Source organism: Chiloscyllium plagiosum, chromosome 22, assembly GCF_004010195.1.
Source record: "Chiloscyllium plagiosum isolate BGI_BamShark_2017 chromosome 22, ASM401019v2, whole genome shotgun sequence".
Lineage (NCBI taxonomy): Eukaryota > Metazoa > Chordata > Chondrichthyes > Orectolobiformes > Hemiscylliidae > Chiloscyllium > Chiloscyllium plagiosum.
Genome location: NC_057731.1, coordinates 27,099,935 through 27,116,908, shown reverse-complemented (window position 1 = coordinate 27,116,908; position 16,974 = coordinate 27,099,935). Strand labels below are relative to the sequence as shown.

Genomic DNA, 16,974 nt, shown 5'->3' with positions numbered 1-16,974 from the left:
CTCACCTTGACCTCCTTCCACCTATCGCATTTCCAATGCCCCTCCCCCAAGTCCCTCCTCCCTACCTTTTATCTTAGCCTGCTGGGCACACTTTCCTCATTCCTGAAGAAGGGCTTATGCCCGAAATGTCGATTCTCCTGCTCCTTGGATGCTGCCTGACCTGCTGCGCTTTTCCAGCAACACATTTTCAGCTCATTTTTCTGATAGTCATAATAAGTATTACTAACATAATTTAATATTCATATTGAATATATCTCACAGACAAACAAAATTATCTATTCCAAAATAAAGACATCACTATTAGCGGAGGTGAGTTCACAGTGATAATCACATTAAGCTAGTAATTCAAAGGCCCACATTCATGCTCTGGGGACATGGAGTCAAATTTCACAACTCCACCAGTAGTTGGTGGGATTTAAATTCAATTAATAAATCTGGATTTAAAATATTATTTCTGCAACGGTGACTATGAAACCATTGCCACTTGTTAAAAAACAAACAAAAAAAACAATTTCACTAATCTTCTTTTGGGAAGGAAATCTGGTGTCCTTATTCAGTCTGTTTTAAATGTGACTCCAGATAACTGCAAAGTAGTTGATTCTCAATTGCCCTCTGAATTGGCTTAGCTCACTGCTAATTCAAGGACAAATAGGAATGGATAACAAACACTCACCTTACCTCCAGTTTTATTCTGGTATAGATTCCAGATCAGACAGGCCTGTATCTTTAAGAAAGTCACATGGCATCACAATATAAAACATTCTGGTGTTTTATGCCATCTTGCCAGCAGCCATTTTTTTTCTATCTGAAGGAATCAGTCGGTTATGTGTGTGTATTATGTACAGTAATATCAGTAAGCACCCAACCCAGATCATGTGTGTAAATCTGTGTTATTGTAGCTTTGTAAGTAGTTACTGTTACAAGTAAACTTCAAATATCTATTGCAAGAGGAACCGACTGAATGTGGTCTGGGATATGCAGATCAATATTCATTAAACCAACCCTCCATCATTGACTAGACACTGAACTAGACTTGCCATATAAGTTCTGTGACAAGAGCAGATCAGAGACTATGAGTCCTGCAATGAATAATTTACTTCCTGACTCACTAAAATCTACTTACGATCCACAAGGCATGAGTTAGGAGTGTGATGAAATACTTTCTTGCAGCTCCAATGACACTCAAGAAACTTGATACCATCCAAGGTAATGTAACCCTCTTGATTAACATCACATCCACAGACATTCACATCCTCCATCACTGATGCTCAGTAGCAGCAGTGTTTACCATCTACAAGATCCATTGCAGAATTTCACCAAAGATCCTTAGAGTTACATCGTAAACCCATGAACGCTACCATCTATAACAACAAAGAGCAGCAAGTACATGGGAACACTACACACCTGGAAGTTCCACTCCAAACCACTCACCATCCAAATTTGGAAATCTATCACTGATCCTTTATTGTTGCTAGGTGAAAATCCTGGAATTCCCTTCCTACTGCCATTGTGGTTCTACCTACAACAAATGGACTGCAGCAGTTTAACTTGGAAGCTCACCACCACCTTCTCAAGGGCAACTATGGATAAGTCATAAATGTTGGCCCAACCAGTAATTCCCACTTCCCAGTAATGGATTTAAAAATGGCAGCATGATAGGCAGTATGTGGACAGTAGAAGGTTTCAGAAAGTGTAGACTAAAAACTGGTCATGACAGCTAGTTAGCTGCAGCAACTATACATACATGACAAATGTTACATATCCATCTGCAAAGACAGAAGGCATACTGCAGAGTGAAGTTATACCATCAAGTTATGATAACTACATTATGTCGAGATTGTTCATGTTGCACAAGATGTTATCTGAACATACAAAAACAATTACACATATCGATCCTTATACTTGTGATTCATTCTCTGATGGGAGAAGTTGGGATGTTGAATGATGACACAGATTCCAGACCAGACAGGCCTGTATACTTAAGGCAGTTACATCACACCATGATATGTAATGATCCACTATAAAGGTATCTTACTTGCCTGTCGTCAGTCTGCCTGTGTAAAGGAGTCAGTATAATCAGTTGGTTATGTGTAGACTAATATAGAACAACATTAGTAAGTACTGACTATGCATGCATGGCTGTGATATCCTAACATTCTAAATAGGTATACCATCATACCAATATGAGTTAAGAACCCGACTGTTTGCGATAAAAATTATGTAGACTAATATATAGTAACCATAAAACTTCATCACTAGTGACACCCACTTCCCAAAAGAAGTGGTGAGAAGAAGATGTAAGAATAAATTTTTAACATTACAGAAAGAGGAAACACAACATTGGTAGGACTTTTCAACAACTGATTATCCATATAGCTGTAAACTGGTTTATCTGTCTCTTTGCTCTAGTTGAGAAGATGATATTAAATACTAGAATACCATGGAGAAGCTGTAGGTGATTGGTTTATTACTTAACACTAATCAATTGACAAAACCGATTGACTTCTATATCAAATTTAAGGGGATAGGATGATCCCTGTAAGTCATGTACTGAATCTAAAATGCACTTACCAATATCAATAATTACATACATGCTGAAAGAATGGAACAGTTATCATAGTATTGAAACATATAGATTATGATACCCAATGGAATTGTTGTAGTAACAAAAGAAATCTAGATAGCAATACCAAACTAGAGTTGACAGAATAAATTTCAGAATATTCATGGTCATTAAGTGTTAAATTATTAACACAATTCACTGCCTAAGTTAGGAACCTGATCGATTTATTTTGGAGTTGTTACTTTGCAATAATATGCGGTATGAATGGGGCTCTGAAATGTATGTTACTGTAGCCCAGTGCACATTTTCTATAAATATTATGATAATTATTAACTTCAGTTAAGTTGCAGCAGTGAACCAGATTCATAAAATGGAAAGTAAGCAAAATAGTACCATGAAATTCAATTAAGACTATGTGCTTATCCATTCGTACTGCACCTGAACAAACAATTCCAGAAATTATAGATGAAAGCTTTTAATATCTTAGAAGAAAGAAAAAAATAGTCTCAGCCATCATTTTTCTTTCATTCTTGCATTGCATTATATTTAGCATTGGTTCTTTGTCAAATGTTTATCATCCTCTCGAGTTATAGATATGGCACTGCTCACATTCACGTCAGAGGCAGGTAGTCGCTCCAAATGTAAAGCCCGTTTCTTCAATAACTTTTGTCTTCCTTACAACTTGCACTGTCATGCAGCACATATGCAGTGTTTACAATTATATCTGGTGACAACATTATGACACAATGTACTAACTCCATAATTTGCAGGAACCTTTATCACCTGGAGAGATGGATTTTACATTGCTACCTGTGTACCTGGTAGGCAGAGAGGATGGACAAGAAAGCCTAGAAGAGGTTGTGTTATGAAGGAGAGAAATAGTGGGATAACTTTCCCTCACCCCTCAGTTGTTCACAAGGTTTCTTTATTCTTTAATAGGAGGTGGATGACACTGGCAAGCACAGCATTTTTCTTCATCCCAAATTGTGTTTGAACTGATTGATTTGAAATGCTATTTCAGAGGGCAGTTAAGGATTATGGAACAGACTTCCTTCTCTAAAGGAGAGTGGTAAACCAGATCGACATTTACAACCATTATTCATGGTCACTTTCAATTCCAGATGTATTAATTCAATTTAAATTCCACTAGCTGCTGTGATGAGATTGCAATCTATGTCTCCTGCAGCATTAGCATGAGCTTCTGGATCATTATGTCACCATCTTCACCAATATGCCTAAGGCAGACAGTTAAGAGTGAGAGAGTCTCCTGATTAGCCATGTTTGATGTGGAGATGCATGTCAGTTTACAGACTGCAGACTAGTAACCTGTCCTGCGAAAACAAAAAACAGCTATCGATACAGATGTAAGCATTACGTTGGCAACCTCATATGCCACAAGGCATGGAAAAGGAACAAAAGAAGCATTATTTTGTAGGGATGGACAGAGCTTACAAACAATCAACATCTTCAGAGAAGGAGGAGAAAATATATATTTTAGGAGTGATTTAAACCATTTGAGTGTTATGACTTCAGTAGATAGACACAAGCAGGTTTTCTGATAAGTGTAAATCAGAAGAAAAAACAGTTTACTCACTCAGAGTAATAAAACAGAACAAAATACTCACTTAATCAAACACACAGACAAATACTTATAAGAATGGAATAATGAGAAACAAATCACATGTTTAGAACATAGAACATTACGGCACAGTACAGGCCCTTCTGCCCACAATGTTGTGCTGAGCATTGATCAACCTAACCTACACACACCGCAATTTATTGCCGTCCATGTGCTTGTTCAGCAGTCGCTTAAATGTCCCTAATATCTCTGACTCTACTGCAAGTGCTTGTAGTGCATTCCACACATCCACCACTCTCTGTATAAAGAACCAACCTCTGACATCTCCCTAATATCTTCCTCCAATCACCTTAAAATTATGACCCTTCATGACAGTCATTTCTGCCCTAGGGAAAGGTCTCTGGCTATCCACTCTATCTATGTCTCTCATTACCTTGTAAATGTCTATCAAGTCATCTCTCTTCCTTCTTCTCTCCAGTGTGAAAAATTAATCCTTTAACATGAGATCATTGCAGGTATGGATGAGATCATATCTCACAGTTCTTTGAATGTGAATTGACATGTGAAAGCCTCTGGGTTTTCAGACAAATTGTGGTCAACAACTTGTTAAAAAGAGATTTTTTTTGCAGGTAGGAACAAATTGCCTTAGTCGAATGTTTGTTGACCACATTCTGTCTTCTTGCTGGAGGATGATCACTGTTATGTCATGTTAGTTTCCAAACTGATTTGACATTGGCTGGCTTATTATGCAAGGATCTTCCTTATTCATGAGAGAGTGACACAAGATTATTTTAAAGCCAAATCCCAAGGAATCAAGAAATGATAGCTGATAGTCCTTTAGCAACTAGTGCTTGCTGAAAACAAGACATTTCTTCAAGACTTTTGCTTTGCATTTATCAGGACATTTTGCAAGAAATATCAAAGGAAATGAACATTTACACTTAATGAGAGGAGACTGCTGATTGGTTGGAAAGCAGACTTTGATAAGTTGAGGTGGTGTGACAGAGAATGTTTCACCCTACTACAATGCATTCACTATGTAAATGGTGTTTGCCACTATCAGGATAATGTCATCAAGCTAAATTACATTCTGCTGATCACACAAATTTTAGTATGAACATCATATCTGATATGAAACATCAACTTCGCCACCTCCTGATGCTGCCTGGCTTGCTGTGTTCCTCCAGCTTCCTGCCTGTCCACTCTAGATTGTATCAAAAAGCATATCCCTTCAGCTGTTCACACAGGCCAGGCACTGACCTTACCCAACCAACCTGCCCTTGCAAACAAAACTAATTCAGGTTGTCAGGTGGGCTCATGGCACATCTGCAAGTTATATACATTAATGCACACGGCCTATCCTTTACTGATAGATGAAATATATATACACACATCGCACCAGTTACAACTCAACAAAGTAGGTCACAGTCATTCTTTGGTTAATTTCTCAGGAAATGCTTTTGCCGATTCGGGAATATCTATCTAGTTTAAGATTTAAACAAAACTTGGCTGTTAGTAGTCAGTCATCATTTCACTAGTGCATGCTGCATGGCAATGCCTTTATGAATCAGAGTCTGCTTGCTGACCAAATCAGCACTCTGCTCTCACAAATTATAAATATTGTTTACCCTTTATATTAGATAAAATTGTTTAGATTTCTCTGAGATTCCTCCTCATGCTTCTAAACTGTAGTGAATATAATCTTTACTAACTCAATCACTCCTCATATGAAAGTCCAGTCATCCCAAGAATCCATTTTGGAAATCTTCACTGCACTCCCTCGATAGCAAGAACAGCATTCCTCAGATAAGGAGACTAAAACTACATTCAATATTCTAGATGTGGCCTCACCAATGCCCTGTATAATTGCAGCAAGATATCCTTGTATCTGAATCCTCGATGAAGGTCAACATATAGTTTGCATTCTTTACTACATACTGCGCCTGCATGCTTACAAGATGACTTTCAGAGACTGGTGCAGGAGAACACCTAGGTGTCATTGAATATTTCCCTCTCTCAATTTACAGCCATTGAAATAATAATTTGTCTTTTCATTTTGGCTACTAAAGCAGATAACCACATATTTATCCACATTGTAATGTATCTTTCATGCAGTTGCCCACTTATTCAGCCTGCCAAATCACCCTACAGCATCCTCCTCATAGCTCACACTTCCAATCTTGTCTCATCTGCAAATTTTGAGATATTACATTAAGTTCCCTTATCTGAATCATTAACATATATTCTGAATAGCTGGGGTCCTAATATTCTGCAGTACCCCACTGGTCACTGTTTGCTATTCAGAAATTGACCTGTTCTAAAACTATTCCTGCTTTTGTTTCCTGCCTGCTAACCAATTTTCTATCCATCTCACTATATTATGAATTTTAATTTTACACATTCATTTCTATGTGAGACATTGTAAAAAGCTTTCTGAAATTCCAAATAAACCATATGCACTGGATCCCCCCTAGCAACTCTTTTAGTTACAATCTCAAAGAATTCAAGTAGATTTGTCAAGCATGATTTTCCTTTTGTAAATCCATGCTGACTGTGTCTGATTCTACCACTGTTTTATAAGTGCTCTGCTATAAATCCTTGATAATGGACTCTCACAACTTCCCACTACTGACGTCAGATTCACTGGTCTCTAATTCACTGTTTTCTCTCTTACCTCCCTTTTTAAATTGTGGGGTTAAATGAGCTACTCTCCAATCTGTACGGAATGTACCAGAGTCTAAACAATCTTGTAAGATGACTACCAATGTATCCACCATTTCTAGGGCCACTTTCTTAACTACTCTGGGATATATATTATCTGGCAATGTGGATTTATCAGCCTTCAAACCCATTAATTTCTTCAACATCATTTCTCTATGAGTACAGATTTCCTTTGTTCCTCCCTCACACTAAACTATTTGTGTGATTAATTAATCCACTTTACTTCAAATACGCCATGCATTGAGATGCAAAGCCTTAAGGTCTGTTGTTTTATTGTTCTTTATCCCATTTCCAGTACTGTTAACTGTGGCCTTGTTTGATTCTAGCCTTTGAGTCCTCTTATTCCCCTCTCTATCTTTTACCTTGGTACTTCTTGCAAATTGTCTAGATGAGGGTAAGACAAAAAGCTTTAAAAAATGTGATTTTTTTCCAGCAAAGAGTAGCTAGCGTTATTGGCAGAGTTCCTCTTGAATCACTGACCTAGAGGAAAATAAAGACAGCCAAATACTCCATGATCACATAGAGAAAAGGGGCAGAAAGATCCAGGGCAGTGAATCAGCCATCCAGTTAAAGCTGGACAAAGGTCCGTCTACTAAAAGTAAACTCATGCTTCTGAAGTCTAAAGCTGTTAAGGACCAGCATATGTAACAGAGATAGTTAGATGAATCTATCAAGGTAAGATTTGATTACTAATGTTACTTTGTATATTCAGTTAAATTGAAAAATTTAATGATCTGTATCTGGTTTTATCCCATCAGGTGTTTCAATCTGACTTTCGGAGGATTGAAGTAGCACACAAGAAGCATGATTCAGGTCACAAAGTGGGAGATGGTGGTGAAGTGGTTATATCTCAGGGCTAGTACTGCAGAGGCTGATAGTAATGCTATGGGTACAGTTAATTTAATCAAAGCAGCTGGTGGCATTCAAATTCAATGAATTAGATTTGAAGGCTAGGTTCATTAATGGTAACCATGACAACTATTATTGATTGCCTTAAAATCTCCCACATAAATGCCCTTTAGTGAAGGAGATTTCTGTCCTTAGCTTGTTTGGCATGTAAATTTCAGGCTTAACTTCCCTGAAATGCCCTAATAAGTCCCTCAGTTCAAGGACATTAGGGACAGGCAACAAATGCTGGCCTTGCCAGTGATGCTTACATCCCATTAAAGAATAAAAGTAAGGAAATGTTATTGTAACATCCTTGGATAATTAGATAGCAGGCACACACCTAAATATAAGGTACTCAGGTCACTTAAAGATCTAAATCTGGTAACAGCCTCAATGTGTATGGTGGTGGGGGTGATCCGATAACTTGTCAAAAACAAAATCAGGTCTCCAAATGCACACATAACTTAAAGCACTACCTGATTGGCTTTTAGTAATTATGCCACTGGTATGTAGGAGGAAATTACTATCAGGAAGTCAGGAAATTACTGCAAAGAAGAACCAGAAAAGAGACACAGCAGCAGCAGTGAGAGCCTCAAAAGAATAAAGCATGTTTCTATTTGTCAGGGTCTGAATAAGTTTATTCTTTTAATGTTAGTTTCTTTAACAAGTAATATGCTAAAACATTATTTTCTGTGGCCTGTTTTTATAAGTGATTGTAAATATAATATCATAAAAGGCCTATGGAATTTTATTTTAAACATATGTTCGAAAACAGTATGGGATTATAATTTTCTTCAGAATGTACAATGCAAACTGGAGGTTCTTGTGTCTAGTACACTCTCTAATATTCAAAGTTATAATAGTAACAAATTCATTTTAGATTAAAAGGCAAGCAGGAAATTTTGAGGCTGTACAAAACGGATAGCTCATCAGCACAGACCTGTAAAAGGATAGGATGTAACATTTTCCTCTTCCTGTCCAACGCAGTTACTTCAGTGCTCGTAACTTATTTAACCCAAGTTTTACCATATTTTGACGAACTAACACAAAAATAATGGTCTCAGAACAATGGCAACATGTTGAAGATTAGGAAATAATGCTTAATGGTGAAGGAGAGATTACGTTGTAGTTCAAATAATTTGTAACACTCGGAAATGGAACAGAAACAATTTGTGGAGCAGAACACAAATTCTAATCAATTTGAAATTCAATAGAACTGAGATCAGAGACAGATTTGGTTGTGATCTATAATAATGGATTTCCAGTGGTGAACCAAGTTTGATGCCAAAAGAGGTGGGAGGGTGGAGTGTTTCAGCCACATAAGTAGGTGGTTTTATGTAGGGTAGGATGTTAGAATGTTAAAAATCTGAATTCCAATCCCAACACATCTGCTTCAGTTTTAATGGGGTGGGACAGGGAATGCATATGCAACGAACTCACTCCCAGGAGAAAGGGTGGAAATTTAAATACCATAATGATACTGTGTGCCTCATGTTTAGCACCATTTTAAGCTTAGTCCTGATTGGCTTAATTTCCAAGTTTTGGGAAAGTCAGCAGCTAAAGAGATGAAAGTACTGCCAGATCTGGGTGCTGGTGACTTTGCATTAACCTTTTGGATCCAGTTTTCTTGCTTCACCAAACCTCCACAATTGGACAAGCCCACATCCTGTCGATCTTTTCCCGACTCTTCTGATTTCCACTTCAACGTCTGTCTGATCACCTCCAGCAGGCCTGTTAGTTTCTCTGACTGCTCTCTGCAATCTTCCCTTTGAGCTTTGCTCTTCAACCTGTTCCAGATTCCAATCTTACCTTTGGCCTCAGATTTATGCTGATCTGAATACCCGTCTTCTCTCTGGCTTCTAATATTTCCCCAGCCCACCCCTGCCAAGTCTTTTCTATTTCTTTGTCCCTCCTATTCAATGGCCATCTGTCAAAAGCATACCTGCCCAACAATCAGACAGCTTCTAAAGCTGCGAGGTAGAAATAAAAAATGTGCATGCTAAATTTGGCAGGATCTGCTAGAAATTCATTACTTTAGGTTTCCTGTCCTCTAAGCAATCTCCAGCATCCTTTCCTGCCTCTGATTGAATATTCAACGCAACTGGTCACCTTATCTTTCAGCCTAAACAGAAAATAAAGAAACTTCAGCAGCTTAGATCCAGATCACTTTTCTCTTAAATGCCATGGAGGTCAGTCTCCTGGCACTCCTCAGAACATTAACTAATGCTACACCATTTAGTAATGCCTTCTTCTTTAGTACACCTTCTTCTGATCAATGCTCATCAGGATATCCCTGGCTATGTGCTTAAAAGCATCATAGATTAGTAAGATTTCATTCTCTTAAGTGATACTACTTTTTCCTCTATTACTCTCCTGTGATCAGATACTATCAGTAAATCTTCTTTATGATAGTGTGCTGCATAAATCTGTCTCTGTGAAACATTCTCATGGAATCACCGTGATGAACTGAGTCTTTGAAAACTGATGCATCAAACAAAAGAATGAATTTTGTACAACCATACAATAGGTAATAATTTTTACTGGAGTTTTGATTTGTTTTCAACCCAGAATCATTAAAACTATTCAATTGGCAATAAAACCTTGCAATTGTAAACCCAAGGATAAAACATATGGCAACGTATTATTATGGAACTGGATAAAAAAGTAGTTAATTCTCCTCTCTTGCTTTGAACTCAACAGCATTTTTCATGAATTAAATAGACACATCAAAGCTGGGAAGCAGAAGGAAGAAAGGGTAAACAGCAAAGAAATGAAACTTGGGCCAAATCGTGAGTCAAAGGGAAGTGATTGTTTTAGGAATCAGACTGAAAGCAAGGTGGAAGATGGCAAGGCAATGGGAAACGAGGGGAAAAACCAGACGGAATGCTCGCAATGGCAGCCAGAGTGGTTCATTAAATTGAAGTGCAGAGAATGGGCACAAAAGCATATATAGTATTAGGGGAATGAAGCATGCACTGCTGAAAAAAGATCATTGAGATAATGTAGAGTGAGGTCATGAGAGCAGTAAAAACCAAAGAGCTCCAGGAGGACAAGAGCAATAGTCATCTTCTCAAATTACATAGTACCATTAAAATAGAAAGGGTATGATTAAGAATTGCTTTCCATATGTGCAAATCTAATATATTTGTTACTGTTTCTATATTAAATATTTGCTTTCTCAAGAAAGAAGTAGCACAGTTGACAATACAGCTCCACTTTATGCTACATATATGGTTAAACATTAGGTCAAAATGCACACTGCTCTTCAATACTGCCAAAATCTGGGACTCAATGGCACTCTTAATTTACCATTTCATCAGGCCTATATAAGTTTATGGTTATGCCTTTGGAATGATGAATGCATTTGCTATATTATTGTGGTATCAGCTTACATGGATTACAGGAGACCTGTTCCGCTGCTAGAGGAGTGGCAGAATTTCTCAGTTGCATATCCATCCTATCTGTGACCCTGTCCCAAATACTCAGAACAGGATCATTAATGAATTGGAAGTGGGCAGCTGGCCAGTATCGAGGCACCTTCAGTTTTAACCAATGTGCAAGTAGGTTGTTGTTGTCTGATCAGCCAAATGCCTCTTTCAGCACTGTAGGGATTCTGTGATATCCCTCAAGGTTTGGATAACATTCAGGTTTGGTAATTAATATTCAAACCATACACATTCCAGGCAATGGCTATTTCCAAACTACAAGTTCTAAACACCTTCCCTTGATGTTCAACGACAGCACCAGCATTGAACGTCCCTTCATTGACATCCTGGGATAACATTAACCAGAAACTTTTGATTCCAGCCTTGAAGATAGAAATTTGGGCCTAACTGTCAGTGGGATGTTTGCCAGTGGAAGCTGTCACATTTGACAGGAAACCTACCCTCAATGGTCATAAACATAAGAAAACGTATCAGCAGAATCACTAATACACGATCAAAAGTGAGAATGTTGTTTGTTTTTTTTTATTCCGCAAGCCCAAGGACAGTAAAGTCAGCTGAGGTCAGGAAAATCAACATGGAGCAATACTCGGCAGTAGTAGTGCGATAGTACAAGTGCTTAAGCAGTAAATTCAATATTGGCCATGTTAAATACAGCAATGATATGTCAAACCAAGAGCGCTTTAGTGTTGATACTCAAACAGCAATTGCAATTCATGTGATTCTTCCAAGTAATCCTTCCAACATTTGGAATGAAATAGAATCAAGTTTCTCTAAGGGTGTTAAGAGTAAAACCAGAAATAATGACAATTTATTAACAGCAAGGCAAGGCCAACGAAAATAAACTGAAGTATATGGCTTCCAAATCAGAGCAGTTTATATCAACGTTCACCTTTGGCCCACTCTTTTAAGTGTTTCATTGAAACAGCAGGATGGCCTCAAACAATTCCCGTTCTGCAAATGTCATCAGGCATCCATAAGAAGCAGTTCAAGCAGGTCAAGCATGGCTAAATCATCTTTTATCTGCTAAAGAAGTGAACTTTTCATTCCCATAAAGTAATTGATGTGTTGGTTCAAACAGGATCAAATGAAACTTATACTGATGTGTAAGTTTGAGTATTAAGCACTCCTCCACATATATATGTGATTTTATTTGAATGGTAAACACTTAGTCCGGACATTCTTAACAAATTAAGAGACTAAGAAGAATTAGAAATACATAAGCAATGGTGAATTTAATTGGTTAACATGGATAACTTTGTTAGTGCTGGCATAGTACACTTTTGGCCACTTTAACGACTATCCTTGAAAACATAGCAATGTGGTTTTATTGTTTGCAAACAGGAGATTGCAGTTACTTACCGTATGATTCTGTGTGTTTATGACAGCACTGCCATCCAATAGGTAGTGTGTCTCTGTGTAGTTTTCAGCAAAAAGCACACTGCAAAACAGGAACAGTATGAAACAGTTAAAAGCATTGTCCCATATAATACAGAGATCATAAGCAGTTCATTGAATATATTGTCACTGACAAACTCTGGATCAGATGCACACAGTGTGATTCAAGATAAAAAAATCTTTCTTCCTGCAAATCTAAAATAATCAAGCACCAGTTTTTTCAATTACATAAAAACTTTGCAGGATAGCAATTTTTCTTTAGAGTTATACTACTTTTTTGAACATGGGCAGAACATTAAGCATAGAGCTATTTGGCCAGTTTCTCATAACTGCCAGAATTATAAATTATTATACGTGATTTTGAAACTCTCAGTGTCTGGACTGATATTTAATAGTGTGGATCTATTCATGAAAGGAAGTGCATTTCCATTATATGTCTCATTGTATATAATCCTTCTGATGTTACTCTTGAAGCAGCAAGCTACATTATGCTGTCCATAACCCCAATGCTCTGCCATTTCATCTGAAATGCAAGTCATGTTGCACTGAATATTACTCACCCAGCCCGGGTCAGTATGCAGCTTGAATGGTGTTCCTGTCACCCATCCTCCTCCCCTGACCTATTTTATGGTGGGACACTGCTCCTCATTGCTCCATTTCTGGGGAATTGAATGGATTAAACAACGTAAGAGCTGTTTACTACCTAACCCCAATGCCTGGACCCTCCTCAGGCCTCAGCTGGGAAGGATGCAGCGTCAGGGTGAGGGTCTAATGTTTTAGGCTGATTAGAGAGGCATTTAGTGAGTTTAAATAACCTGGAATTTCATTACATTTTTGCGGCCAAATCCTAAGGTATTAGGCCATATTAAGGCACTTGTGAAAACAAATGGTGCAGAATCTATCACTCCATTTTGCCAGCAGCAAAGATTTGCATCCTTTGCTCCATATATTGAGTTGTGGTGGTAACAATTTCAGATATGGTTACAGAATTGAGTCCGTTGTGAAGGTTTATGTCATCATGTATACTTCAGCTGGTTACTGCATGCAGTCCCAATCAGAAATATAGAAAAATACATCTCATGGCTGGGATTTACTTACTGCAATGAGGGTCTCTCCTACTTTCCTTCTGCCACCAGCAGAATCCATGCATTGTTTCCAGAGGGAAGGCCCAGTGCTGGTAACCTAACTGGCTAGCATCAGGCCTTTCACACAATTAAAATGCCAATGGGTCAGCGATCACATCCATGGGAACTGCCTGTCAATCTGGTGGCTGGTGGCTGCTGTCTGCAGTGCTCCGAGTCTCAGCCCAAGGATTGCCGCTGGGTAGACTGTGAGAAACTTATCCCCATGGCAGAAATAAGATCAGAGGACTTGAGCTTGAGGTGAGGGGTAAGTAGTTTAGAGGAGATCTGAGAATTTTTTTTTGCACTCACAGGATGGTGGGAATATGGAATGTGCTGCCTATGAGGATGATGAAGGCAGGGACACTCACAACATTCAAGAAGCATCAAGATGAGCACTTAAAATACCAGGGCTATGGATTAAGTGCAGATAAATGGGATTAGTTGGTAAATGGTATTTGTTGGTTAGCACAGTTATGGTGGGCTAAAGGGCATGTTTCTACGCTGCATGACCCTATGACTCCATGGATACCTGGATTCAGGTAAATGATACAGGATAGGGAATGGTATGGGCTAGGGAATGGAATGAATGGGGGTAGGTGTAGAATGGGGCAATAGCAGTGAGGGGATGGTAAGGAGTTAGAGGCAAGGTCAGGAGTTGATGTTCAGAAATCCATAGCTTCTCAATTCCATCAATCAGACACTAAGTGTCTGCAAATGAGGGATTCGGCTTCCTACCAGGCTGCAGGCAAATCCAACAGGCTTTTAGGCCTACTAAATTCCAGTGGGCTCACCCAGCTATCTGGTGGTATTGGTCCATTCATCAGCTTAACTCAACACCAGTAAGCAGAATTCCCATGTCGGGACCTTCCTACTACTAAGTTAATTGCATACAATTTTCCTGATGCGTGGAATTAAATATAGTTACAGCGTCCTGATTTTCCCTTACAACTCTGCCATCATGACTACTCTGGATGGTTCAAGTAAATTCAGTAGCAAATACTAATTTTAATTATCTTAACATTTCCCAGTGCATGTGTTGGGAGCAGACAGCATCCTTCCAGAGTTTGGTACGAAAAACCTTTATGGCAAGACATTTTCATCTCATAAAATTTTACTGCTTAAATTTAAATATCAGGAGACATAACAGTTTATATTTGTTTACTGTTCACATAATTCATAATTAGAGTTAATTAACTCCCAAGACCAGTGGTGACAGCAATGAAAAGATTAGTAACTACATTTGTGCATTAAATAAACTACATGGATTAGTCTGAAAAAGCTCATCAATTACTGAATGCAGATAACTCATCCTTAGAAAATGAAAGAACCCTGGTTTAATGTTGTGATAGATAACAGAGGTACAAGCTGCTGTAAGGTAAATGCATTTTCAGAAGGTGTTCAATAGAGTATATGACAGACAGTTCAATACACAAAATTCAGTCACATGTCAGAATGTAAATAGTAATTTGGTCAATAAATCAATAAACAATGTGTTAAGGGTTTTTGCATATATTGGAGAAGCATTATAAATAGTTTACCCTGAGGTCAATGGATACTCACCTTTAATTCTAACTGCTTATGATCATATAGTATAAATATCATTAAAACATTTGTTTATAATGTCAGAGTGTTGGGTAAACAACAAAGAAAAGAGCAAAATACAATGCATGGTGGTACATACAAGAATAAGTAACGAACTGGTGGATGCAATCTATAACATAACAGTAATGAATTTCTTTGCATTTTTCAGCATATGCTGTGCAGGATCAACATAGAAAGCTATTTCGTGAGAAAATTTGTTGAGCTCGTTTATGGGCAATTTTTCCTCGTAAAACGGGTCTCTTGAGCTTGCTCGTGGCTTTTGAGCCTTGCTGCAATCAACTCAATGAGTCCCGCTGGTTTAATTTGCATGTGTCAGAGACAGACCCAACCAATTCTGGGTTTCCTGACTTTGCACTACTCCTGTACTTTGTGCAATTTTTTCTGAGACACAGGAGGCACAGCAGCTGCTGAGATTACCTGATCAGGATGGAAAACTTTATATGGTGATTTCTGTAGCTTGAAAATGCTTTTTCATATGATCCTAAGTTAGCACAGAAAAAGCCCAATCAACCCATCAACCCTGCACTGGCTCTTTGAAGGACCAATCCGGTTAGTCCCTTGCTGTTGCTCTTTCCCAACAGAGCAGTAATATTTTGTTTACAAATATGGACTCAATTCTGTTTTGAAGGCTGTTATTGAAGCTGTACTCATCACCTGATAAGCAGGGTTAATAAAAAACATTATTAAGAAAGCTTTTCCTTTTATTGCCTCTGATTTTTTTTTTAGCAATTATCAGACCATTACGCTGTGTGGCTATCTAATTTAATTATTAAAACACAACTAAAGGAACATGCGGTTAGACTCAATCACCCATTCATTGGGATGTACAATCTATGTACCTGGTGTGATACCGACACTGAATTTCAATCCATTAAGGTCTTCAGCCGACCACATAATTGAACCACATTGTGAATAAAAATGTTCTTTTAATGATAAGCAGAGTACAGACCACAATAAATAAGCTTACGCTTGCTAAATTTAAAATATAATGTTTACCAGTTCCATGATTAGACAGTACTTGCTGCATGAACAGGAGTATGTTAATAGCTATTTCAACAAACAATTTCAGAAAATTAGTCAAACTCATCATGTGACTCAAGTTATGCTTGCTGGAAGAAGAATTTGCAGGGATTCATTCTTCTTTAAAAAAAATTGAAACATTGAATTTTTTTAAATTATCTGGGAACTGGGGTGCCTACAGTTTCCCATTGCTTTATACTTGGCAGTGCCTTCACCTATCAAAGCTGACTTGCCAATGCAACAGCACCCTTTTCTCCTGGTGTATTTGTTGCGGTCAATTGAAATTCAGCTTTCTTGTGTTTGTCCTGATGAGTGCAATATGAAAAGCTTTGGCTACATGTATTTCTTTTACACATTACATTGATAGGTTGAGATGAAGTACAGTAAAACTACTGTACAGAGCAGTCTGTTTCAGCGCACAAAATGCTTTTTCATTGTTTACAATATTATAAAGATTTGTCACTTAAGCAAGTATTGAGTAAAGTGATGAGTCTATTGGCACCAACACTGAGAAAAGATTAAAAGACAGCTATGAACAGTGCATGTCCTGTTGAGAATGCATAATCTTTCCAACACTATCCTGCAGTCCTGGTGTGAGAGAGATGAAAGCCAGTGCCAGTTGTTACAAAGATGCTT

General features: G+C 38.0%; 1 protein-coding gene across 5 annotated transcripts in view; it reads right to left on the bottom strand.

The window, feature by feature from the left end:
• LOC122561142 (disintegrin and metalloproteinase domain-containing protein 12) overlaps window positions 1–16,974 on the bottom strand; it is a 344,810-nt gene that overhangs the window by 138,773 nt on the left and 189,063 nt on the right. For all 5 annotated transcript variants that reach the window (XM_043712616.1, XM_043712619.1, XM_043712618.1 and 2 more), the window contains one exon: window positions 12,557–12,635. In XM_043712616.1, the coding sequence (XP_043568551.1) occupies window positions 12,557–12,635 (79 nt within the window). The remainder of the gene's footprint in view (window positions 1–12,556; window positions 12,636–16,974) is intronic.